At 37.5% G+C, this 26,617-nt stretch overlaps 1 protein-coding gene across 3 annotated transcripts in view; it reads right to left on the minus strand.

The window, feature by feature from the left end:
* LOC138701185 (dnaJ homolog subfamily B member 6-B-like) overlaps window positions 1-26,617 on the minus strand; it is a 461,685-nt gene that overhangs the window by 44,224 nt on the left and 390,844 nt on the right. For all 3 annotated transcript variants that reach the window (XM_069827816.1, XM_069827814.1, XM_069827815.1), the window contains one exon: window positions 1,622-1,731. In XM_069827816.1, the coding sequence (XP_069683917.1) occupies window positions 1,622-1,731 (110 nt within the window). The remainder of the gene's footprint in view (window positions 1-1,621; window positions 1,732-26,617) is intronic.

Below are 26,617 nucleotides of genomic sequence, written 5' to 3' on the forward strand. Positions count from 1 at the left end.
TAGGTTTTTGTTTAATCAAAACACAGTACAGTATTAACAATGAGTGTTTTTAATCACGAACTGAGCTGTCCATGTGGACGTATTCATTATGCGGTATATATTATACTGTCTACACCACATTAGCGTACGATATAGAGAATGAAGTTAAATTGAAAAATAATCATAATATGGGTATTTAAACACATTTTTGAAAATTGTGGCCGTTCATTTCGATACAAGCTTCAGTTCTAATGCGCATATTATCGCACTATAGACTATTGTACGTAATTCCAATTACCAGTTTCGTCCTTCGTACTAGTACTCATGTTGAAATAATTCTATAGACTACCCACTCTATAAAAGAGTACCTTACGTACGGTACTGTAAATTCAGTCTTCACTTCTGCCCGATCCGAAAAGATGAAATTACTCAGACATGCTATCTACTATCTGTTCAAGTGGTTATGTCGCAGGGTCGTAGAAAGGGTGCAAATAACGTGACAGTTAATTATTAAACGAGGCCCTTTTATTTAAATTGTTTCAAACACTTGTATAATATTACGTAGACGTCCAATTCCTAACAGAAATTAATGTTCTCAGAAAAAAGCTAAGACAGCCCAGCCACTAGCCTTTACAGAGGCGAATAGAAACTGGTGGGGGAAACCGGGATGCGACGCGATGTAGGCAAATGGACGACAATACCTGTGCGAAAATGAATCAATATTGAAAGCTCTTTCGTCACCGAAAAACGCGAACCTATTTCTGGAACGTACTGTTTACTATGACCGTAAGGCTACTATGACTGTATATGCGGTCTTGGTTCTGTGTGGAGGACGGTTGAACTTCATTAGTAGAAGGGGTGAGTGTGAAGTACATTCAAAAACTCAAATACGTGAGTTTTTAAAAATAAAATGATGTCCCTGTATATGTATTGTGTTGTAGTTCATGATATTGACACAGTAATTGTGTGTTCAGTCCAAAACTTGGTTAATTATATTCAATTTTACTGCAAAAGAGGTAGCTCGTAGCCCCATTATTTGCTTATATTTTACCCCCTTCCCAAGTTGCTAATTATAATAAATAAATGACTGGGTGATAAAATGAAACTCCTAGGTAAATAGGACATACTCTGCAAAAGGAAAGAAACTCAGTTAAATTTTGAATTTTTTTAGAATTTTTTTTTGTAGTTTTCCACAATTTTGTGAAAGTGGACCTACCTCGTTTTTGCAATGAGCTCTTCAATTTTATTATCACGCCATCAGAAAACCAATTCCACTAATAAATCGAAAATCTAAAACCCACATAACCGCGGCGCCAATGCAATTTTCAGATAAGAGGTTCTGTCTCTGGGTGGCAAAAAACCGGATGCGTAATGAAATTACGTCGCTTCCTACATGAGGTCGAGGTGGATTCGCCCTCGCCGGCTGGATATCGATCCAGAACACATGTTGCATAGTCTGACCACGAGTTTCCGTTGTTATCGATCCGACACATGGCAAACGATGACGGCCTTCAAGTTTGAAGGGAAAGAAACTGTTCGTTAAAACACTTTTTACTGGTCTTAGACATTTCAAACTCGTTGCCTTGAACTGTACATTATCTACAAGCAACGTCAAGGTTGCACGCTACGACACAATACTTACCATCTGAAAGCACTTCGTACGCCTCTGAGATTTCTTTGAATCTTTTGTTGGCCTCGTCCGGATTATCTGGATTTTTGTCCGGATGCCATTTTAGGGCCAACCTCCGGTAACTGAAACAGAAGACCAACATAATCTTATCAGTTAAGTTTAAAGTAGATCATACAGTGCTGTAAATTACGACACAAAATCACGTCTTAGTTACACATCACCTTTACGATACTAAAGATAAATGTCTTAAGATTTCGCTCCACACCCACTTCAACAAAATTCAGCTATACCCAATTTTTTTTACAATCTGCAATTCTTGTAGTCATCAGTATAGCTCAATCGGTAGACTGGCTTGTCTGTAGATACGGAGCTTTGCTCGGGTTTGAGTAAGATTCCCGCTTGGTTGATTACCTGGTTGAGTTTTTACAGAGGTTTTCCCCAACCGTAAGGCAAATGTCAGGTAGAGGAGAAGGTGGAAATATGGGCTACCATTTTGTTTTCCTCATAATAATGGAAAATGGTGTGGCATATTGCTTGGAAATCTTTATTGACCTACAGAGTAATTATTCGTATACAATTTTTCCAGTCTTAAAGGTCAACAGTTGCAATAGATATTTCATCATCATCATCATCTTCACTTCATGGTTTAGGCTTAGTGGCTGTTCCGTCTTCACATTTTATTCAGTTCCACCTCTTCCTAGGACGTCCGACATCTCTTTTGCCTTTAGGTTGGTACTGTTGTATCAGTGCTGGAATTCTTTCACTATCCATTCGAGACAGGTGTTCTTTCCACTTTCCTTTATAATCTTCAACTTTATCGTTTATGTTGTATATATTTAATTCTTTACGGATATCCTCATTTCTTATCAGATCCCTTCTTGTACATCCCTTTACTCTGCGAAGAAACCTCATCTCTGCAGCCTGTAATTTACTTTTATCTCGTTCTTTAATTATCCATGATTCGCTTCCATATGTCAACACGGGTACTGCCATAGTTTTATACAACTTTAGTTTTGTTTCTTTTCTAGTTTTATTTTTTAGTGTTCTATTTATTGTTCCGCATATCCACTGGAATTTGCTTATTTTGTTGTCAATATCTCTATCTACATCATAAGTTATGTTACAGCCTAAATAATCAAAATGAGATACTTGTTCTATGGGCTTATTATCAACTATTATTTTTGTACGAATTGTAAATTTACCACTGTGGGCCATTACTTTAGTTTTATGAGTTGATATGCTCAAATTATAGTCTTCTTTTCCTAGTAGGTGTAGTTTGTGAATGGCATATTGCAATTTTTCTTCACTGTCTTGTATTAATGTTACATCATCGGCAAATATTAGAATATTTAAAAATGTATCTTTACTAATCTTATACCTGGATTCACCTCCATTTTCCATTTTTTAATTAAGTCATCTAGATATATGTTGAAGAGACTAGGTGATAGGCTACAACCTTGTCTGAGTCCTTGATTTATTCTTATTTCTTCTGTTTTCGATGTTCCTGTGTTTATTATTATCATCTTTGTATCTGTGTAGAGGCATTTTACTATTTTTATCAAATGTGGAGGGTAACCTTTATTATACATTATTTTCCATAATATGGATCGTTCTACACAATCAAAAGCTTTATCGAAGTCAACGAAAGCTATGTGCGTTTCTAGATTGACTTCTCGTCGTTTCTCTAAAATTCTCTTTATACTAAAAATATTGTCACTGCATGAGCGCCCTTTTCTAAAACCCATCTGCTCTTCTTCTAGATTCACTTCAGATATCATTTTTAGGCGATTATTAATTATTTTAGTATATATTTTATAAGTAGTATTTAAAAGGCTTATTCCTCTGTAGTTTTTACAATTATTTCTTTCTCCTTTTTTAAAAAGTGAAATTACTTCTGCTACTTTCCAAGTCTAGATATTTACATATAATAACTTTTTGAAAGAAAGACGAATTGGTCCTCTATAGGTATAGTCTAAATATGGGCTACACAAAAATTGGAAAATAAAATTGAAAAGAAACAAAGAAACAAACAGGAAATCTGTGTCACATAAATGGCAATATTCTGTAACAAATAACGGAAATCACGATAGTGAAAATACGGGACGTGTTAATGTGCTGGTAAATATGGGCTACCTATCCCATATTTGACATATACGGTAGCCCATATTAGCAGCATTGACTCATTAAGGTTTCTAAGATTATGTATGGCAATTCTTGTCCTAAATAAATATTACTCTTATGCCAAGTGATAGAGCTATTCTTAATCAGTGCAACACATCAAGCGTGATTTCTAAATACGAAATATATTTCTTTCAATAAAATTGAAACTTTGAAATTTATGAAAAACCAAAGAACGCACGACATCCACAGCACAAAGGCAAATGGTTTGTCTCTTTGTCCACGCAGACTGATGGACACGAGATGTATTGTATTAGTATTAGTATTTATTTATTTAACCTGATAGAGATAAGGTCATCAGGCCTTCTCTGCCCCTCTACCAGGGGATTACAACTATAATATGAAGAATATAATTACAATTAACATTAAATTTACAATTACAATAAAAATTAAAGTACGACAAGATTACCTGATTAATGAAAGCTAGACAATTTATCATAGAAGTTAAGAACAAAGAATATTTTTGTATTTACTGAATTACAAATTGAACCTAGAATAACAAAATTCTATAGTGATGAAATTACCATATATTGAGTTATTTTGTGATAGATTAAGAGAACTATTTACAATAAACCATGTCTGAACGAGTCTCAATTACTGACCAAGTGCCTAGTAAGTTTGCGTTTGAATTCAGTTTTATTTCGACAGTCCCTGATGCTAGCAGGTAACGAATTCCAGAGTCTTGGCAGGGCTATTGTGAAAGAGGATGAGTATGAGGAGGTGCGATGGGATGGTATGTTAGTATTGTTTCATGGCGAGAGCGTGTGTTCAGATTGTGAGGGGAAGAAAGGTAAGATGTACTTTTAGGCTTTTTCGATAGGTAACAACAACATATATAGTAAAAAACGAGGTAGCTCATATTACCACTCCTAGCCCATACTTCCACCTTCTCCTCTAATCTATGGCGAATTCTCTGACTCAACTCATCTCACAAAGAAATTATGTAACTCTTGATAGCTTCAATGCTGATGTAAGATCTATGGAATAGCTACAATAAATTAAATGAAAAATGCGCTATGGACGAAAATAGGAAGAACGAATAATTCTCGTACGGCATACGGACTTGTATAGCAACCATGACACTTACTTCAAGAGCTATATACTGTAGTCTATCTTGACAAAAGACATAGGGGTAAAATGAATGGAAGATAAAGAAGGTGTAAAACAAAGGTAATATATTATATGCGAAAAATAATCACTTTGTGATTTAAGACGGCGCTTATTCCGTCGGATCCCGGCCACTTAGTCACTGATAACGAGTGCACCTCTGCACATGTGTGGACATTGTGCCACTGCCATACATCTATGACGCAGTGCATAAGGGTAGGCCACTAGAGGGAACCCAAGAGGTGGAACTTAGAGGATTCGATCCGACATCAGAATGAGAATCCGGTGTGGCTTAGTGGATACAGCGTCAGCACGTAGAGCTGAAAACCCGAGTTCAAATCCCGGTACAGGAGAGAATTTTTCTCTGTTCCACTCTTCCATCATCAAAGGTGTGAAGGTAAGAAGAAGAGGTGAACAGAAAAAGACTCGAGGGCAAAAGGCAAAGAGAAGGAGGGAGGTGATAGATATAAACAGGAAAAAGAAAAGTCAACACAAACTGTAGAAGAGACGAATATGAACTGAAGAAATGGGACGAATACAACCGAAGGAAGAGATGAATTCAAACTAAAGAACAAAAGAGAGACGAATACAAAGTGAAAGAAGAGTGATGAATACGAAACTCAAGACAGGAGAGAGAGACGAATACAAACTGAAGAAATAAAAGAGACACTTACAAAGTGAAGAAAGACGAGAAGGACAAATACAAACTGAAGAAATAAAAAAAAAGAATACAAAGTGAAGAAAGACAAGAGACGAACACAAACTGAAGAAGAGAGATAAAAGAAAGATTACAAATAAATATAAAAAGATAAAGATAAAGAAGAGACAAAGAATACTTACTTACAAATGGCTTTTAAGGAACCCGCAGGTTCATTGCCGCCCTCACATAAGCCCGCCATTGGTCCCTATCCTGTGCAAGATTAATCCAGCCTCTATCAGAACATCCCACCTCCCTCAAATCCATTTTAATATTATCCTCCCATCTACGTCTCGACCTCCCTAAAGGTCTCCCAGCTAACACTCTATTATGCATTTCAGGATTCGCCCATACGTGCTACATGCCCTGCCCATCTCAAACGTCTGGATTTAATGTTCCTAATTATGTCAGGTGAAGAAAACAATGCGTGCAGTTCTGTGTTTTGTAACTTTCTCCATTCTCCTGTAACTTCATCCCTCTTAGCCCCAAATATTTTCCTAAGAACCTTATTCTCAAACACTTTTAATCTCTGTTCCTCTCTCAAAGTGAAAGTCCAAGTTTCAAAACCATACAGAACAATCGGTAATATAATTGTTTTATAAATTCTAACTTCCAGATTTTTTGACAGCAGACAAGATGACAAAAGTTTCTCAACCGAATAATAACAAGCATTTCCCATATTTATTCTGAGTTTAATTTCCTCCCGAGTGTCATTTATATTTGTGACTTGCTCCAAGATATCTGAATTTTTCCACCTCTTCGAAGGAAAAATCTCTAATTTTTATATTTCCATTTCGTACAATATTCTGGTCACGAGACATAATCATACACTCTGTCTTTTCTGGATTTACTTCCAAACCTATCCCTTTACTTGCTTCACGTAAAATTACCGTGTTTTCCCTAATCGTTTGTGAATTTTCTCCTAACATATACATGTCATCCACATAGACAAGAAGCTGATGTATCCCGTTGAATTCCAAACCTTGTCTGTTATCCTGAACTTTCCTAATGGCATATTCTAGAGCGAAGTTAAAAAATAAAGGTGATAGTGCATCAGATAGAAATTGGCCTATACGCACTCTGCTGTAAGTTTGATTGAGACACATTTTAATTAATCTAGGTAACTAGTTTCTTGGACATACCAAATTCAATAAGAATGTTATATAAAACTTCTCTCTTAACAGAGTCACATGTCTTTTTGAAATCTATGAATAACTGATGTAGGCCTACTGTACCCTTATACTCCCATTTTTTCTCCAATATCTATCAAATACAAAAAAATCTTATCAAAAGTCGATCTATTACGCCTAAAACCGCACTGATGATTTTAGAGAGAGAGAATGTAAAGAGAAAAAAGAGAAAATACACATAATGGGAAAACAATAATAAAGAGACGTGAGTAAATCAGGAAAGACGAAAAAGAAAACAGAAGATGATTTCAGAGGAAACTAAAGAAGGAAACGAAAATGGAAGGAAGGGAACGAGAAAAGCTCGACATCATTCTAACAAAAATACACGTCAAACTTTCATATGAGAATGAGGGGATTCTAACCTTGATCCCGACGTGACGGCGAACACAATTTCGTGTCCAGCATCGAAATAACCCCGCATTGTTCGTGGTTCGCATGCTCAAATGCTGCACGGACTCTTCCTTTTCTGTCGACAAATTCTCTTTTTGGCAATTTCCAAGTCTACCTACGTATCATGTGATATAATAATTTACGCACCCTTGGGGAGAATAATCTGTGGAGACGAGTGGACGAGTTTTGCTTGACGGCCCACCAAAATGGAAACGTCACGTGAAGGTGAAACGTCTTGATACATATGGCAAGTCTGAAGGCTACAGGTTTATAACCCACGCAATACCGCGTGCAGATAAGAAATAACACCTTATGTCATCTATGTGTCTGTTCCCTTTCTAGAAGCGGCCTTAAGGTATTAGTTAACACCATGAATTGCGAGAATGAAAGTTATACCACAGTCTAGTATATACAGTCACGAAGCTTGAGTTGTGAAGGTGCTAGGAACAATAGACTGTGCCGGTACTATTTTGCATTGTCTGTAATGAGGCGATATTAGCGATCCTAGTGGTTAGCAACTATCTATGGATGCATATTTACTACGTACTGAGCTTCGTGACTGTATATACTACAGTAGATTGTGGTTATACCAGATCTCTAGATAGTTTAGATCACAGAATAAGCAAGCTATTTTTTCCCAATGGGACTCCATTGAAATCGAAGTAGTCTAGGTGGAAATTGTATCTGACGCATCCATCTTTGTTAACATTTTAGTACTTCATCGGCAAACCGACGGAGTGTAACTTCAAAACTAAATCCCTTGCCATAGACCAGTGGTCGTCAGCACACGCTGAAATGTGCAAAGGGTATGCGGTGCTGTCCCGTGTGCACCGTCGTGCAACAGGGAGAGATAGAGAGCATACCCGCTAGCAGCTACGGAGTGCACTCTTGTGCACTGCGTTTTCCGCGGGTAAGAAAGACTAGCCCCAGCGTTCTTATTAATTTAAGTCCATGATTTGAATTATTATACGCATCATACCAGGTTTTTCCACCAAAAAGTAAAACTGTGTCATCTGCATAAGAATAATGAACACCATTGTATTGTTGCAAGTCAATTTTAATAAGTCATATATATATATATATATATATATATATATATATATATATATATATTATATTACGAAAAAATAAAATAGGGCCTAGAACTGTGCCTTGGGGAACACCTGTATTAATAATTGAAGGTTCACTTGAATAATTGTCCCATTTTCGTTATTTGAATTCTGTCGTTTAGATACGATCTTATTTCCTTAGTTTTACTCCCAAGAATTGTGTCACCAAAGTTTGAAAGACATTAAGAAAAAAAAAGTAGATTTTTATCCCAAGAGTCGATGTTATGCCGTTACTCAACAATCTCCAGGAATCTCTTTTATTAAAGAAGCTTGGGCTTGACGGTTTCTTCAACTCCAAACCACCGGATTTCTTCAGGGGTGAATAGAAAAACTGCCAGAATGTTGGGAGTCAGTTACAAACAATGCAAGAAAATTATTAGTTTACGCACATTTTTTAAGTGAAGTTTTGGATTTAATAAAATGAAAACACTACAAATTTAGGCATCAACGTGTACAACAGAGGACTGCACACTGAAGACAACACACATAGGGTAACATAACTTAACAAAATATACAGTATGTGTATCTGCTAAAACACATCTCAAATATTTCATTTCGACTGTATGTAACTTACTTTCATCTTTACCAGTCATCTGAAGTTTTTCGTTTTTGCGAGAATACTGCAATCGATTTATAAAATTTTGATTTGATTTGGTTTCCTTTCGCTTTTAGCGACCGCGGAAACGTTAAAAATGCAAAGACGTGGAGATGCTTGATCGTAAAAAAAAAAAAAAAAAAAAAAAAAAAATCATGTAGTCTGTCTGCAAACATTTCGTTGCAGCTTGAGACCCCAGCAAACATGACCCCTAGGTATAAGGTGCATTTTCCCCAACCACTGAAACCCTATGATATGCATTATTTATACAGGCAGACTTGCATCGAAGTAGGTCACACGAGACGGGGTGTGAGTTCGACTCCAAACTGTCTAGTTTCCCGTCGCAGACATTGGCGGACGGCGCGAAGCTGAGCCCTGCCCCTCCGAAATCAATACCGTGCCAGCAGGGCCCGGGATCAAGGCACCACTGCGATCATCCCTTTTCAAACACAGGTTTCCGCGTTTCCAGTGCATTGCTCTAGTTCAGGGACCCTTGAACTTGACTCTATTACCCTCCCTCTTCATATATGTTGTCTTAAAATAATTTTTTTGTACCTTACTTACTTACAAATGGCTTTTAAGGAACCCGAAGGTTCATTGCCGCCCTCACATAAGCCCGCCATCGGTCCCTATCCTGTGCAAGATTAATTCAGTCTCTATCATCACACCCCACCTCACTCAAATCCATTTTAATATTATCCTCCTATCTACGTCTCGGCCTCCCTAAAGGTCTTTTTCCCTCCGGTCTCCCAACTAACACTCTATATGCATTTCTGGATTCGCCCATACGTGCTACATGCCCTGCCCATCTCAAACGTCTGGATTTAATGTTCCTAATTATGTTAGGTGAAGAATACAATGCGTGCAGTTCTGTGTTGTGTAACTTTCTCCATTCTCCTGTAACTTCATCCTGCTTAGCCCCAAATATTTTCCTAAGCACCTTATTCTCAAACACCCTTAACCTATGTTCCTCTCTCAGAGTGAGAGTCCAAGTTTCACAACCATACAGAAGAACTGGTAATATAACTGTTTTATAAATTCTAACTTTCAGATTTTTGGACAGCAGACTGGATGATAAGAGATTTATGTACCACACATGTATAAATCTGAAGTCTGATTAGTGTAATACATAAGTAGTCTACAAGGTATGGAATTCAAATTCAAATTTATCTATTTAATACATTACACTTAGCTACATTAGGCATTGCAGCCCGAAAAAGCAGAAGCTCGTGCTCGGGCGCAGTTCAGATCAGTTATACGAAATATATCACAAAAATAAGAGAGTTCATTGTACACAAAAACATCAATAGAGAGTCAGTCAAACTTTTACGGAACCACCTTATATGGACTCTAATTCAGTGTACTGAAAAAAACTAACGCACCATTATCATTTTTCTTTTCTTATTAGATTTCATCGCTTCTTTACTTGTAACTTTTTTTTTTATTCTGTATACTGCCATTGTTTGTTTGTTTGTGTACTTGTTTACTTTTTTCTTATTCTATTATCTTTCATCATCTATTTGTTCTTGTATTGTTTTGTATGCTTTGTCTAATGGCAGCCTCTAATTTGAGGAAGCTGTAGTAAATAACTAAAATAGTAAAATACATATAACATGTAATAATATATATACAAATATAGAAATACAAAAGTACATGAAGACTATCAATTTTTAACTCAATTAGCTTAAAATAAATACAAAACAATTAAATAATCTAATTTGTTTCCTAATCTGTGTGTGTTAAGTGTACTTAGTTCAGGATAAGCTCTAATTAATGCATTATATATTCTGGGTCCAAAATTTCTGCAGTGTTTTAATTCAGCAGTTGTGTGGCATTTGAGGATGTTTAGAAAGAAACTGTAGTTTTGTCTCGTACAGTATTCTAGATCATATGTGACAGGTCGGCCTTATAGGCTTTAACGCTAACAACTTTTGTCAGGTTTACTACGCTGCCATCTAGTTGTTACATAAGGAGTCACGTCATAATTCTAATTTGAATTGCATTAGCGACTGTACTGCCATCTCGTATTCGTTTACGGCGGACGGGTGGCGATCCTGGCGGTTGTTCTCTTCAAAGTGCTGCCGATTTTAACATAGGGATGAGTTATCTGTTACGTATATGATCTAGGACAGTATTCATGAGGATCAAATTTAAATTTATTGTGATTTTTATGGAAGTAGATTTACTTCCAGTTTCTTTATAAAGTTGTGCTAGATTTGATACAACAAATTCCTAAAAAAAATAATTTTGTTGGGTAATCTAAAGATTTATATAGACAAATTTTGATAATTCTTTTTGGCGCAAATTTAAAGGGTGGAGTGTCGATTTTATCATTCCTCCCAAACCTAATATACCATACTGAATTAATGATTGAAACAGAGATAAGTACACGGTACGCAGAATATAAATAGGTAAATAAGAACGTAGAATGGAAAATTTGTGGATTGTTTTACGCAATCTGTTACACAGGAAGGAGATATGCTTGTCCCATTTTAAATATTATATCGTTACCGAGTGGTTGGCTACCGTGCCGAGTACAAAGACGTAGTTCTATGTCAGAAGAGTTCAGTCATTCCTAGTTACGATGGAGATGAACGAGAACATTTCAAAATACACGGGCTATGAGGTTAGAAGCAAAGGGGTACAAGTGACATTTCTAAAAACATGAGTTAAGTGCATCCAGGGCAAGCTAAAACATCTAAAATTTTAGCGGCAAAGGGATATATATTTTAACCACATCACTAGGGACCGGATTTTTATGTAATTGCATATTATATTCCTTTCAACCTAACCATATATAAATAACAAATCTTTGCGAATCTTGTAATTACCATTAATATATTAAAATTTGATACTACATATTTTTACATATTTACCCCACATTACATATTATGGTTTGGTATTACATAAATCTACATATTTAGGGGTTTTATTCATTTTTACTTCTTTAAAAGGAAAAAGAAAACTTCTGCTGGGGAAGTTTACAATTTGAAATACATATATTTAAAAGGCCTTTTTACCTAACCCGAGAAAGGCCATATTTCGGGACGAAACATAACATCCTACTTCCAGGAAGATGCACTCACCCCTTACCGCCTACTGTAAATATGAGTGAACAAAAGGCAACCTTTCTCATACAACTACCTTGTATTGTAAAAATGAAGAAGGGAATAATCTCATACGCATAAGCGGACGACAGTAGTAGTAGTAGTAGTAGGGTCTAAAGACCTTACAAAGTTACAAGAAACAATAAACATCATGGTAAAATGGTGCAATAAAAACAAATTTGATATAAATATGGACAAGACAGAAATGATGATACTCAGAAACGGCGGAAGAGCACCAGAAACAGTAGAAATCGTCAAGAAGAATAGAAAATTAAAAATTGTACAGACTACAAATATCTACACTTAACAATACAAACCAGCGCAGATACTGATATTAAATATTTTCATGATTTTACATATTTTGTTACATATGCAGCTTATTTTTCTTACATAAATATGTACATATTTCACACCTTGATATTACATAAACATCCGGTCCCTACACATCACACACTAAAACTGTAGTTAAAAATTTCACGGAATTTACGAAAGCTTAACCACATTTTCTAATATATATATATATATATATATATATATATATATATATATATATATATATACTTAAGTGCACTTATACTGGTTTGCTTCTGACTCCCTCACATAGAGATGAATTATGTATAGGGGTTGTAGAACTCAGGTCGATGTATTAAAAAGTTTTTCTCGTTTATCTGGCAGGGTCATCATGTAACCCAATGGGAGGGAAGTTGTTAACCAGATTAATTGCAGCAAGTTTGTAATGTTATTGTTCGATCGTTATGGCTCAAAAACTCATCTCCGTATCTCAGATTATCCTGGATAACCATGTTTGTAACATCGTGGTCGATAAAGTGAAATAACAATAGAGTTCGCACGTTATCGTAACACATACTGCACTTTATAATGCCAGCAAGTTCTCCCTCCATCCTCTCTATTAATCTGTGGATGAGGATGGTCGGAGGTCCTTCCTCTATTGCGGTCAATGATGCATCTGTTAAGAGTACTGATCCCCTGGAAATATGAAATCAGATGAGATGAATTTACAACCCTGATATACAACAGAAATGGGTAATTTCTTACGAATAAGAATTACGAAACATGCAAGCAAACTCGGCATACAAGCGTGTGTCGCCAACAGGAGGCTCCCAACAAGCACCTGTAGACCTACTCGGTTGTGGGCGTTACGCAGATGTTGTAAATTAGCGGGCCATCTTCATTTTAAGCTATCCTGTAGACCTTAGCATATTTTACGACGATATGAAATGAAGAACAAGAAGCCAGACAGATTCAGAATTTCCTTACTTTAAGGGGTTAAGTACAGCTTACAATAGTAAACTTTTTGGAAATATTCAACATTTTTTCCTTCATTACTTTATCTTGTACAATAATGAAAATTGGTATGTGTAAAACACTGTCCTTCTGTTATATGAAAAAACATATTTTTACGATTTAAAAAAATTGTTTATAATTTTCTTTCTCAAAATTCAAAATGATGGAAGTTTACTGGACAGTGATGAAGAGTTTTCCTCATAATTCGTAAACTTGTTAACTTGTCCATGTTCTCTTTCATTTTATTGCTGAAACTCATGTTTACAATATCATGCTCTTTCAACTACATTCCTTAATAAACAATATTTTTTTATTTTGTGTTAGAAGAAAATACTATTTGAACATTTTTTAATGAATTTATTTTTTATCAATCATCACAAAATGTTGGATAGTTTTTTTAGTTATGTGGGAAACGCTTCATCACTGCACAGTGAACTGAATTGTGAAAAAAAAAAAAAATGTAAATAATTTTTTTTAATCGTAAAAGTATTTTTTTCATATAGCAGAAGGACAGTGTTTTACACATACTAATTTTCATTATTGTACAAGATACAGTAATGGTGGAAAAAATGTTATTTCCAAAATTTTACTGCGGTAAGCTGTACCTAACCCCTTACGTTTGGCGAGTAAATGAAGTTATAACTGCTTGTATTTAATATTTTACATTAGTAGTTTGTGATTTGTTGAATGATCCGTCTTCGTAACCAGTGTGCAAGAGCCGCTTTGCGGTTGACAGGTAATTTGCTCACCCAGCAGTAATATAAGCCCCACTAAAGTGACAAAAGATTAGAATGAAGGTTGTCAAATTACATGGTTCTAAACTTTCAATCTCGAAAGAGATGAGAAGGCTTACGTCTAAAATGTGTGTATATATAACAGGTGTACGTCAGCAAACAGGTATCGTGTTGTACAGACCGATTATTTAGTCCTGGCAGCTCAGCGACTCGAAAGAGCGGAAGTAATATTAGTAGTGGGGAGAGTTCCGGAGTAGAGATAAGGACAAGCGGTCGGTAAAGGAATGCAGTACAGCTTATCTGTACTGGAAACACAACGCTATACCGTATGCGTGACATCCGATCGCTCTGACTGCAAGCAACAGACTAACCTGAACATCCCTTGGCGTAACTTAATGGACTCGCCTGACCAAGACGCACATTGCCGGCAACTGTCAGGACTAAATAATCGTACTGTACGATGCCGTTCGGAGTGACGTGGGCAAGCAAAGCAACAGCCTGTTTAGCGGTAGCTGAGCGCATTAGCTTTCGGCAATAAAATCTGGCAACTTACGAATATTACATTATATCCGGTTTTCTCATAAATTCGTTCGCTTCTTCGTTACTTTTCGCCTGAGTGCTCTGCACACCACCAGCACAGGCACGACAGAGAAGTTGCCGAACGATTTAGGGTGGGATATGAAAGTTTCAAAACATAATAAAACACAAGGTCATCGCACCAGAGAAAGTAGGATAGTATGTTTATTAGAATACAATAAAACGAACTTCATTTTCAACAGTATACCCAATTGTTAGCAACAACATATTGTCATTTTTCTGGAAGCTTATAAATTCCATTTCTCCAAAACATAGGGGTTTTCTGATGAACCCTTCCATGTTGAGCCTGCATTCCTCTAGGGATCGGAATAGATGGTAGTCAGATGGGGTAATGTCTGGAGAATAGGGCGGATGAGGTAACACATCCCAGTCGAAATCCAACAACTTCTGACGGGTCGCAATTAAGTCTGGTGTTGTGATGGAAGACTACTCCTTCAGTGTTTACCAATTCAGGTCTTTTCTCTTGAAGGGCTACTTCAGTCGTTCCAACTGAGAACAGTATTTCTCGAAATTGATGATCTCACCAGTGGGGAGAAATTCCAGTCCCACCAAATACACAACAAAACTTTCCTGGGATGAAGATCTGGTTTAAAAACTGGCAGTGGGGGCTAACCTTTCTTAGGCCACGATTTTTCCCCTTCGAATGTTGTCATGAACTATCCACTTCTCATCGCCTGTCATCAGCCGTTTCAGAAAATAATCATTTTGATTGCGTCGCAATAATGAATCGTAGATGGAAACGCGCTGAACTAAATTCCGGTAACTCAGTTCGTGCGGAACCCTTATAGCACAAAGGTATCGGTAACCAAGTTTCTTTAAGTGCCTGGATATACTAGCACGAGATATTCAGCTCCTGCGTCATCTCCCGAGTTGTCCGTGAATTGCTTGAAATACAGTCTTTTATTTTGCCCATGCCTGCAACCACAGGCCGTCCTGTGCGAAGTTTGTCTTTTAGGGAGTAATTCCCAATTTTAAATCGAGAAAACCATTTTTAACATACCCGATTCGACACTGCATCTTCTCCATACAAAGCGCAAATTTTCATTTTGGTTCGTGAGGCGGTTTTACCCTTACGGCAATAAAACAACATAAAATGCCGATAATGTTCCTTTTTATCCTCCATGTTTCCAAACACCGTTAACAAGTCCACACTGACGCATCCAAAATCAGTCATAAACACGAACTGACGTGTCCAACAGCGGGTCTGGTTGTTGAACCCTATCTTGCAAAGATGTTTTGATAACTCAATAACTTAGCTGTACAGCGGGTATAGTGTCTTCAGACGTTTACTGGATAATTCATAGCGATGGAAGCTAACGAAATTATGAGACAACCGAATACATGTAATTTATTGGCTGCCTTACAAGTGCTGGAACTGCCGACCTTCATCTCCAATGTACATTTTACATCTTTTGAAAAGATTTCTAGACACCTGCTGGATTTTGTTTCTATCGATAGAAGCTCACTTTTCCACTGAGTTGTGGATTGTTGAATCAGACGGTTGTTGAATGCCAGGACATCTCCGTTTAAATATAGCACGCGGTTTTAGTACGACTTCTTTTGTGTCTATTAGGGTGCTAAAGAATAGCGCTTAGAACCGGTTTATATTTGACCAATCGGAAAAAAACCACGATTGCACCTAATATTTTGCAGGGTAGACAGAACACCAGGCGCACTTCACCATACAAGAACTCTGATTACATTTTCTGACTACACGAATGGAATAACAATTGAAGAAATTTACATTTCATGATTTTAAAAAAGTGTTAGCTTGAAATAGGCCTATAATTGAAGCGTCGGCTGGAACAACGTTGTAAGTTACAAAATTTTCATTCGACGTGTTTCCGTGTAATAATGTTGTATGTCATGTTACCTTGCTATACTCCTTGGCTTGCAACTGTCCATCAATGCATTACGTGAAATTTGTCCACTCAAAAGTTTGCTACCCTCATAAGAACAACGTTGTACGCACACACATTTTTGCAGCTCCTGTAAATTTTACCAAATGTAACTTATAACGTTGTTCCAGCCGACGCTTCAATTGATGGACACTTCGATACATTTATCTTCATAACTAATATATAAATCAACTAATGGACATCGGTAACAACAAAGGAAATAAGCGTACTGCATAAATAAAATCTGACAGGTAAACAAAAGCATGAATAAAATGAATTACAATTACTTACAAAATAGAAAAGTAAATAAGTGCACACTTACTATTGTAACGTTTCATACTTTAAACTCAAAATGCATAGGTTACCTGTAAAAGAGAAGAGAGAGAGAGAAACCTGGCGAACGCTCTATGTGCTAATTATTATCATCATCATCATCATCATCATAAATGTTACTGAATTAAGAAATAATGGAATTATTTCAGGCAATACGCCATGAAAATCAGCCCAAAAATAGATTCTATCCATCATAAATTCCACCACGGACAAGTTGTGACTTCAACTCGCGTATTGATGTAGAAAGGATGATGCTAAGCTGTTCGGTTAAGACTGAAATTAGATGAGAGGTCAATAGAGGATTGAGAAGTTCCACAAGAATACAAAATGAAGACTTCAACATAAGAATGCTTTTAAACAGGTCCTGTACAAGCACAACAGTTACACAGATATAAACCTGAGAGGGAAAACATAATAATGGTCACGGAACGATGATTTGCGAATAACATATCAGGATCTTAAGTCCACCGGAACGAGCCTTTTATGGAGCTTTCAACGATGAAATAATAATCGTCATTAGAGTTTCTTTAATCAGTCTGTTTCATACATAGAGTAATGACCTGGGATGATGAAGAAAAACATGAAAGAACACTCTTGCGAAATACAGAGGATTCACATGCGTCTCTGGCTTCTCAAATTATACACATACGTGCATGGGAAGCATCACGAACACTACACAATTACGAAGATCGCTATATGAGTAGGCCTAATTCCTATGCGTAGCATTCCTAAGGTCAGTATCCTTGGTTGGATTCTTGAGGTCATATCATCGCATTGATTTTTTTACTAGGTATTTACTTGGCCCTATACTGTGGTATATAACGTTTTCAGAAAAGTCGCATGGATATTTTAGTAAGGAAGATACATTAATAATGGTAAAAATCTTTCCTAAAATATATAAATTAAGGTAAAGTATAGGTTACTTGAATTGAACACATATACAGGGTGATCCGTTTGGGTATGGATCAAATAAAAACACCGTAAAACATTTACTACTCAACTTTATTTGTTGAAACTTTGTGCATACAACACTGAAAGATGGGGGATTCGTCAGAGTTCAACATGACCCCCCATTGCGCATCCTGCACAACTCATAACGGTGATGCAATTCAGCCCAGGTCCGTTGTAACATAAGAGGGGTGATTTGTTGAAAAGCTAGAGTAATGTTTACTCTCAGACTGTTAATGTTCCTGGGTTTCTGTGAATAGACAATGTCTTTAACAAAATCCTACACGAAGAAGTCAGGAGGGGAGTTTGGAGACCAAGCCAAGAGATAGCTGCTTCTCGTACTGGGTTTCTCCTGCGACCTCCTGCATGTTTTTAACACAGAACCTGTTTCTACAAATGTTCGATACCACAACATTATGGAATCGTATTTAGGTACATTACGCACACCATACTCACGTCGAAATTCCCTTTGAACTCTTAAAACTCTCAATTTTAGCATACCAAAGAACACATTGTGCCCGCTGTTGATTTGTAGTAGCCATTTTATTCATCTACGATTATCATTTGTCCTTACAGATTATGCATTGATGATTGCCATATGGAAACTCCCATCTTTTAATCATAATATAACCAGCAAGAAATTTTTACTGCTATCATAATAGCTTTATAATAATAAATTAATATTATCCATACCCAAACGGATCAGACTGTATAATTTTTCTTTAAATTTATATTGCACTTATTTATGAGAGATGTATGTAAAATATGACATGTTTTTCATATTTTTCAATTGCTTTTTGAGACAAAAATAGATTTACCTTTTTAGTTGTTAATTTTTCAATTCTTCAAAACTTATCACATTCTCAACACATGGTGATTTTAATACTTTCAATAGCAGAAGAAAACATAAGTTACGTCAATTTACTTCAGATGCTTTTGTGGACTTTGTGCATAATTTCACTGAGATTGGAGAAAAACTGCATTCATAATAAAATTTTGATACAAAATTAACAAAATTGTAAAACCGAGAAAACGAGTGTCAAAGTACAGCATATATTATATGGTTTATACTATCCATATCCTTTCTTCCCATACAGGTCTACCACACACATTTTTCTCCGACATAACAGAGCGAAATATGAACTGAATAAAAAGTAAAATTAGTTAGAATGAAGAACAAAGTCTGTCAGAATGACAGTTGAATGTCGTGTAAAGGGCTGCAGCTCCGGCACGCGCTGGTCCCTTTAAATTCGTCCTGAGGGGCTTTAAATTGTCATAGAGCCAAAATAAGCACAGATTTAGAAACATTTTATTAATTTTTAGAGTTAAAAACAAAATTTCAAATTTTTAATGTTTTTCTTTTCCGTTATTTTCACCGATGCATAGCCTTAAAAAAATAGGCGACAATGACCCACAACAATCAGCTTGTGTACATACATTTTTTCCTCCACATTTCGACACAGCCACCAATTATACAGCTACAGAACAATTCACGCTGGTACGGTACGCCATTTCGCACACGAGGAAGACATTAAAAACAAATTACCTACTGTTAGCGCGAATGCTTGCAGAGGTAAAACGCTCGTTTAGCGATGTCTGTATACCTGCAAACAATTCTTTTGAAATTAAGTAAATGCTAACAAAAATGAACTAAAGAGCGCTACACATCAAACATCATATTCCTCTTACCATGCGTATGCAATGATATACATTGCCATCTACATAAAAATAATTCAGTCAAGCTGATGGTTCTCTACGGTCATGAACCATACACGTAGATAATTTAACTCAAATTAACACTGAAACAAGATGAGTAAAAGAAAATGTCCCTGACGCGATAGCCTTCAGAGGATTAATGCCTACCAATCGAGTGCTGACGTCACGTCCACATGCCTGAAAGAGGTGAACGATCATTCAACCAGCACGCGGTAACGTGATGTTGACGTGATCCTTCAGCCTCTATAGCTGGCTTTCGAAACCTGATTTCGCTACTCACTGTAACTTCCAAAATTCATCCCGATGCAGGGTGGGCACAGGTACCATACACTGGACAAAATTTCATGAAAAAGTCTTCCTTCATGAGGACTCAAACCAAGGCTCATTCCGCATCGCTATTCTACAGCATAACGGTTTAACTACGCGGCTAGGCGCAATTACTTTTACACAAATTTGCGTAAGACAACTTTCCGTACATTGTAGCCAGTAATCACTAGAGACGAGAATTTCATGCAAATGCATGTTTTTTATAGGACTACAGGACATAGCTCAAACTTAGTACTTATCCATTTCATTACTTTTCGATTCCAAATATGTGTACTTTCCCGTGCATATTTGCATGTTTTGGCCTTTTTTGGGGACAAAAACATGCATAATGCATATTAAAGTAATTTTTAGCTTAATCGTGCATATAATATACATTATATTCAGTTTAAATTCATGTTTTAATGGTTTTGTGTGGACATCTCAGTTTCTTGATTTTTATATCTCTTACTTTAGCTTAAGGAATCAGGATTGGAGAAGGAAAAGAAAAAAAAAAAACAATTTAGAAATGTGTTGGTTGTAAACTGTGCAAAAAAAAAAACTAAAGTGAAATAAGAAATTTGGAACAAAAATGAAAGTGTATATTTTAATGTATTTTTCGCTTGATCATGCATATTTCATAGTTTGATAATGCATGAATGCATGCATATTTTGGGATTTTATAGTGCATGAAATTTTCGTCTCTAGTAATCGCTAATAAAAATTGGCACACGTAGCATACTTAGCATACAATGAACAGATATTCTCGCTGTAGAGAAGCTCATTATTATTGTGGTATTCCATTTTTTTACAATGTAGTAGGAACGTGCATACCCACTTCATTTGCGTGATTCGGGTTCCACATATTGCGGATAGATGGCAGGACTGTGACTAATTTCTAAGTTGCACACCACTTCGGCGAGTCACGCTGTGTATGATGTGCATCTGTGGACAGTTATGTCGTGTACTAGGCCGAGTGTTCGTGTAAGTATAGTGTAGGGAATGAGTATGATAAATATGAGGGAGAAGGGAAAACCCGGTACCGGCACGTAGCATACTCCTGTCGAATAGCACCAAGGGGGCTGCCAGGTTTAACGTCCCCGTCTGACGAACGAATCACTTTTAACAGTGATATTACTGCCGTCTGTTCGTACGCCCTGCGGAGAGATTTTGGATTTAACCCAGGCATACTGGTGCACAATCTAGTAATTAGAAGTTGCGCACCGCCACCTCTCCTAGTCCCGAGGTAGAAATTTTACTAAAGAATCTCTGATCCCGCTGGGAATCGAACCCGGGCCTGCTAATTTGGAGGCAGACGCGCCACCACAGAGCTAACTCGGCGGACTAAAGCAGTAGGATTGTGCTAATTATTAAATCTAAAGTTGCAATAAATATATTAATCTCTGCTTCGTTACATGGTTGCCTTTATAATGGGAAGAAAGATGAAAATGTTTTTAATTTAACGCTCCGTACTTCATTTCTTGCATCATAAAGAACTTCAACAACTGAAGAACTGACATTTAATTAATATGGTTTCAACGATGTCATCTTTCATAAGGCTGGCTGACAGTGCCCAGATAATGATTAAGCGTCTCCATAAATTTTAATTGTCTGGAAACGTTCAGCCCCAAGCTTAACGGACACTTTCAAATAAAGTCCGCGTCAGTACAGTCTGTGTTACGAAACATATTTTGGGATAAAAGCAATAGTGTGAGTAATGCGACAGGCTTAACAGCGATTCACATCTGCGGAATGAGAAGCTTCGTAGGATGCATTTTCTTGCCATTTGATGGCCGTCTCAACTACACTGCACATATCCAGGGAATGTTCAACCGCTTTCATGTATTCAATGTTAAGGCAAGAATTATTAATAACTTTAAATTCGGAAGATAGCGAGTATTATCACTACGAAAAGGAAGACCTTTAATCGTTGAGAATCGGTTAATTCATTTAATCAACCATCTATCTGTCAACCCAACATTATTCATGCATCCCACCAACAAATGAGCCGTTCAGAGCAAAAGTGGTGTAAGTCAAGATTGGGTAATGAGGTTTAAAGTAGAAATTTTATAAAATACAGCGCAAAGTAGTAGTTAATATGTCCTTCGTGCTATCCACTGACTAATAATAGTTTAAGTAAATTGAATATTAATTGCTACTTTGCGCTGTATTTTACAGAATGTTAACTTTAACCCTCATTACCCATTTCTGACTTACACCACTTCTGCTCTGAACGGCTCAAATCATACATCCACTCAACCAACAATGGTTCATTAATGTCATTTAATCATATCTACTAATCCGTCTATTCACCCCTCCAACCATCCATCTATCCGACTATTAATTCATCTACTCAATCGACCATTCATTGTTTGATTCATTCATTCATTCATTCATTCATTCATTCATTCATTCATTCACCTACCCATCCGATCATTCATACATTCATTAAACCAACAAAGAAGTAACTAAATATCTAAATAAATAACCTAATATATAACTAAATAAATAAGCAAATAAATAAGTAAGTAAATAAATAATCAAATAAATAACTAAATAAGTAAATAAATAAGCAAATAAATAAGTAAATAATCTAATAAATAAATAAATAAATAAGGAAATAAATAGGTAAATGATTAAATAAATAAGTAAATAAATAACCCAGTAAATAACTAAATGAATAAGTAAATAAATTAGGAAATAAATAACTAAATGAGTAAGTAAATGATTAAATAAATAGGTAGATAAATAAGCAGATAAATAACTAAATGAATAAGTAAATAAATAAGGAAATAAATAACTATATGAGTAAGTAAATTATTAAATAAATAAGTAGATAAATAAGCAAAAAAATAAGGAATTAAATAACTAAATGAGTAAATGAATAAATAAATGAGTAAATAAATAACTAAACGAGTCAGTAAAAAAGTTAAGAAAATTATGACTAAAATAACTAAATAATAATATAAATAAATAACCAAATAACAATAAAACAAAATTCTTCTTTTCTTCTGCAATCGAATCCAAACTTATTCCACAGTCGTTCATACGCTATATCTTTCGGGAGAGAGGAGTTTGGCAACTTCTACATTGCTAACTATAACGCTATATCGTGTTTATAAGCGTATGAACGTAGGATAGAACTTGTGAATTGTATCTACTGCACAGGACAAGCATTGAAATACAGTACACCACTGCCAATGAAAACACTAGCGCCGTCGTCCTCGAGCATTCGTTGGCAGTTGTTGTAACACATGGCGGTAGAGTATGAAAAACAAGTAATCAGTAATTTGTGAAAAGAAGCTCATGATGCAACACCAGACGACATCATCAAAGTCTCGCTTCTCTGCGCGCGTGCAGACTTGTGTATAACACAGACGATCTAAATTCTGAACTAACGCAGTCCGTTAGACAAAAGTAGACATATCTTGAAATGAAATCAAAAATGTGTAAATTTCTTTAACACTGTTAATGTACAAAAGACAATGTTATGGTGTAATATATAGCGCACACACTGTACTTTGCTCATACATTTTATGCAGAAAAAAAGGCTAGATTTATGGAAATTTGTGATAGATTGTATATAGCTGTCAAATTTTGTCACAATTGTCATCCTCGCCGTAGCCGCAATCGTCAAGTCATCCTCGCCGTAGTCGCCATCGTCAACAGTCATCCTCGCCGTAGTCGCCATCGTCAACAGTCATCCTCGCCGTAGTCGCCATCGTCAACAGTCATCCTCGCCGTAGTCGCCATCGTCAACAGTCATCCTCGCCGTAGTCGCCATCGTCAACAGTCATCCTCGCCGCAGTCGCCATCGTCAACAGTCATCCTCGCCGCAGTCGCCATCGTCAACAGTCATCCTCGCCGCAGTCGCCATCGTCAACAGTCATCCTCGCCGTAGTCGCCATCGTCAACAGTCATCCTCGCCGCAGTCGCCATCGTCAACAGTCATCCTCGCCGCAGTCGCCATCGTCAACAGTCATCCTCGCCGCAGTCGCCATCGTCAACAGTCATCCTCGCCGCAGTCGCCATCGTCAACAGTCATCCTCGCCGTAGTCGCCATCGTCAACAGTCATCCTCGCCGTAGTCGCCATCGTCAACAGTCATCCTCGCCGCAGTCGCCATCGTCAACAGTCATCCTCGCCGCAGTCGCCATCGTCAACAGTCATCCTCGCCGCAGTCGCCATCGTCAACAGTCATCCTCGCCGCAGTCGCCATCGTCAACAGTCATCCTCGCCGCAGTCGCCATCGTCAACAGTCATCCTCGCCGCAGTCGCCATCGTCAACAGTCATCCTCGCCGCAGTCGCCATCGTCAACAGTCATCCTCGCCGCAGTCGCCATCGTCAACAGTCATCCTCGCCGTAGTCGCCATCGTCAACAGTCATCCTCGCCGCAGTCGCCATCGTCAACAGTCATCCTCGCCGCAGTCGCCATCGTCAACAGTCATCCTCGCCGCAGTCGCCATCGTCAACAGTCATCCTCGCCGCAGTCGCCATCGTCAACAGTCATCCTCGCCGCAGTCGCCATCGTCAACAGTCATCCTCGCCGCAGTCGCCATCGTCAACAGTCATCCTCGCCGCAGTCGCCATCGTCAACAGTCATCCTCGCCGCAGTCGCCATCGTCAACAGTCATCCTCGCCGCAGTCGCCATCGTCAACAGTCATCCTCGCCGCAGTCGCCATCGTCAACAGTCATCCTCGCCGTAGTCGCCATCGTCAACAGTCATCCTCGCCGTAGTCGCCATCGTCAACAGTCATCCTCGCCGTAGTCGCCATCGTCAACAGTCATCCTCGCCGTAGTCGCCATCGTCAACAGTCATCCTCGCCGTAGTCGCCATCGTCAACAGTCATCCTCGCCGTAGTCGCCATCGTCAACAGTCATCCTCGCCGTAGTCGCCATCGTCAACAGTCATCCTCGCCGCAGTCGCCATCGTCAACAGTCATCCTCGCCGTAGTCGCCATCGTCAACAGTCATCCTCGCCGTAGTCGCCATCGTCAACAGTCATCCTCGCCGTAGTCGCCATCGTCAACAGTCATCCTCGCCGCAGTCGCCATCGTCAACAGTCATCCTCGCCGCAGTCGCCATCGTCAACAGTCATCCTCGCCGTAGTCGCCATCGTCAACAGTCATTCTCGCCGTAGTCGCCATCGTCAACAGTCATCCTCGCCGCAGTCGCCATCGTCAACAGTCATCCTCGCCGTAGTCGCCATCGTCAACAGTCATCCTCGCCGTAGTCGCCATCGTCAACAGTCTTCGCCGTAGTTACAATTTTCAACAATCATGTTATATTCACGCCACTTAGTGCATGCGTATCGTCTTCGTGATACAATATCTTGCCTGGAAGCATGTAATTTAACTTATACCTAACAGCGACTGAGTTTCAACATTACAACTAGGCAACGTTGATTAAGCGCGAATGGCTCGTGTTGTTCTGTCTTTGAACTAAGTCGCGTGAAAAGGGTTAACAGCAACGGAACAGTGTTGTCGTAAATGCTAGTCGTACGAACAAGTAGTAATTATTGTATGGCGGATTCCTATGTAGTTAAATATTTTTGCGCGGCATAAAAGACAATAAATTAACAAACTCAAGTGGGACTGGTGAATACTTTTTCTTTTTTCAAAATATGTAGGCTATTTTTGCCATATTAAAAAAAAAAGTAATTTTTTTTTCCCCATTATAGAAAATATTTTCGTATTGATTAGCACATAAAAATAAAAATATTTAAATTTTTAGCACATAAAAATCTGCTCCTTAGTAATTACAATCCTCACTAGTCTGCAGACTTTCGAATCCGGAAACTGTGTGATTGAATACGTTGGATAACGATCTGTTAGAAGATTCGAAGGCATGCGAAAACCAAGACTGCGTGTTTTGAAGGCATATATTTGGAAAATTTCGAACCAACTCCGTATATAGAGTGTACCTATGTAATATCGTTAATTTTAGGGGGTTATTCTTTTAGATATTTCGAACAAAACAGTACAATTCAATTTTGATCGGTTTTGCTTCCGTCGATTTTGATAAAAGTTGTTTCACATGAAACATTTCATAGCGTGTTTTGGAAAGCCGTTGATTTAATTCCAAATATGCTCAGTCAATTTAAGAGATCAGTGTATTGTAATATATTATTGAAAGAATTTCAGTTTTGCTTTTTAAATGTGTAGAGATTTGGTCCGAGAAAATACAACTTTTCGTTCTGAATAGGAATTTTTAAAAAGTTACATTTGTTAGGATCAAATGTCTACACATGTAAAGGACAAAATTAAAATTCGTTCAATAATTTATTATCATAATACGCTGCTCTCTTAAATTGACTGAGCATATTGTGAATTAAATCAATGGCTTTCCCAAAATACGTTATGAAATGTTTCATATAAAACAATTTTTATCTCGGAAAGGAAGCAAAAACGAGAAAAATTGTATTAAACTTTATTAGAAAGATCTCAAAGAATAACCCCCTGAAATTAATGACACACTGTAAATTAATGACACACTGTATATTCCGGTGGAAGGACCGAGTAGATTGTTGCCCATTTTCTTTAGGGCTCATCCCGATATTTGTCTTGACGCCTTAGGAAAATTCAGGCAGTATGAGTTGTTTCAATTTAGGAAAATAAGCAATTTGGCGAAATGTTCAGTCCGTGCTCTAGCACTTTAATTCATGCTCATCATCAATCCACTAATTCATGAATATGATACAGTACTATCTCTTTTCACAGTGTGTGTTACGTTTCCTCGGCAAGGTTGTTTGGAATCAATAGTGGAACAGCGCATCGCTAACATCGGCCCACAACTGCATT

This window comes from Periplaneta americana, chromosome 6 (assembly GCF_040183065.1).
Source record: "Periplaneta americana isolate PAMFEO1 chromosome 6, P.americana_PAMFEO1_priV1, whole genome shotgun sequence".
Lineage (NCBI taxonomy): Eukaryota > Metazoa > Arthropoda > Insecta > Blattodea > Blattidae > Periplaneta > Periplaneta americana.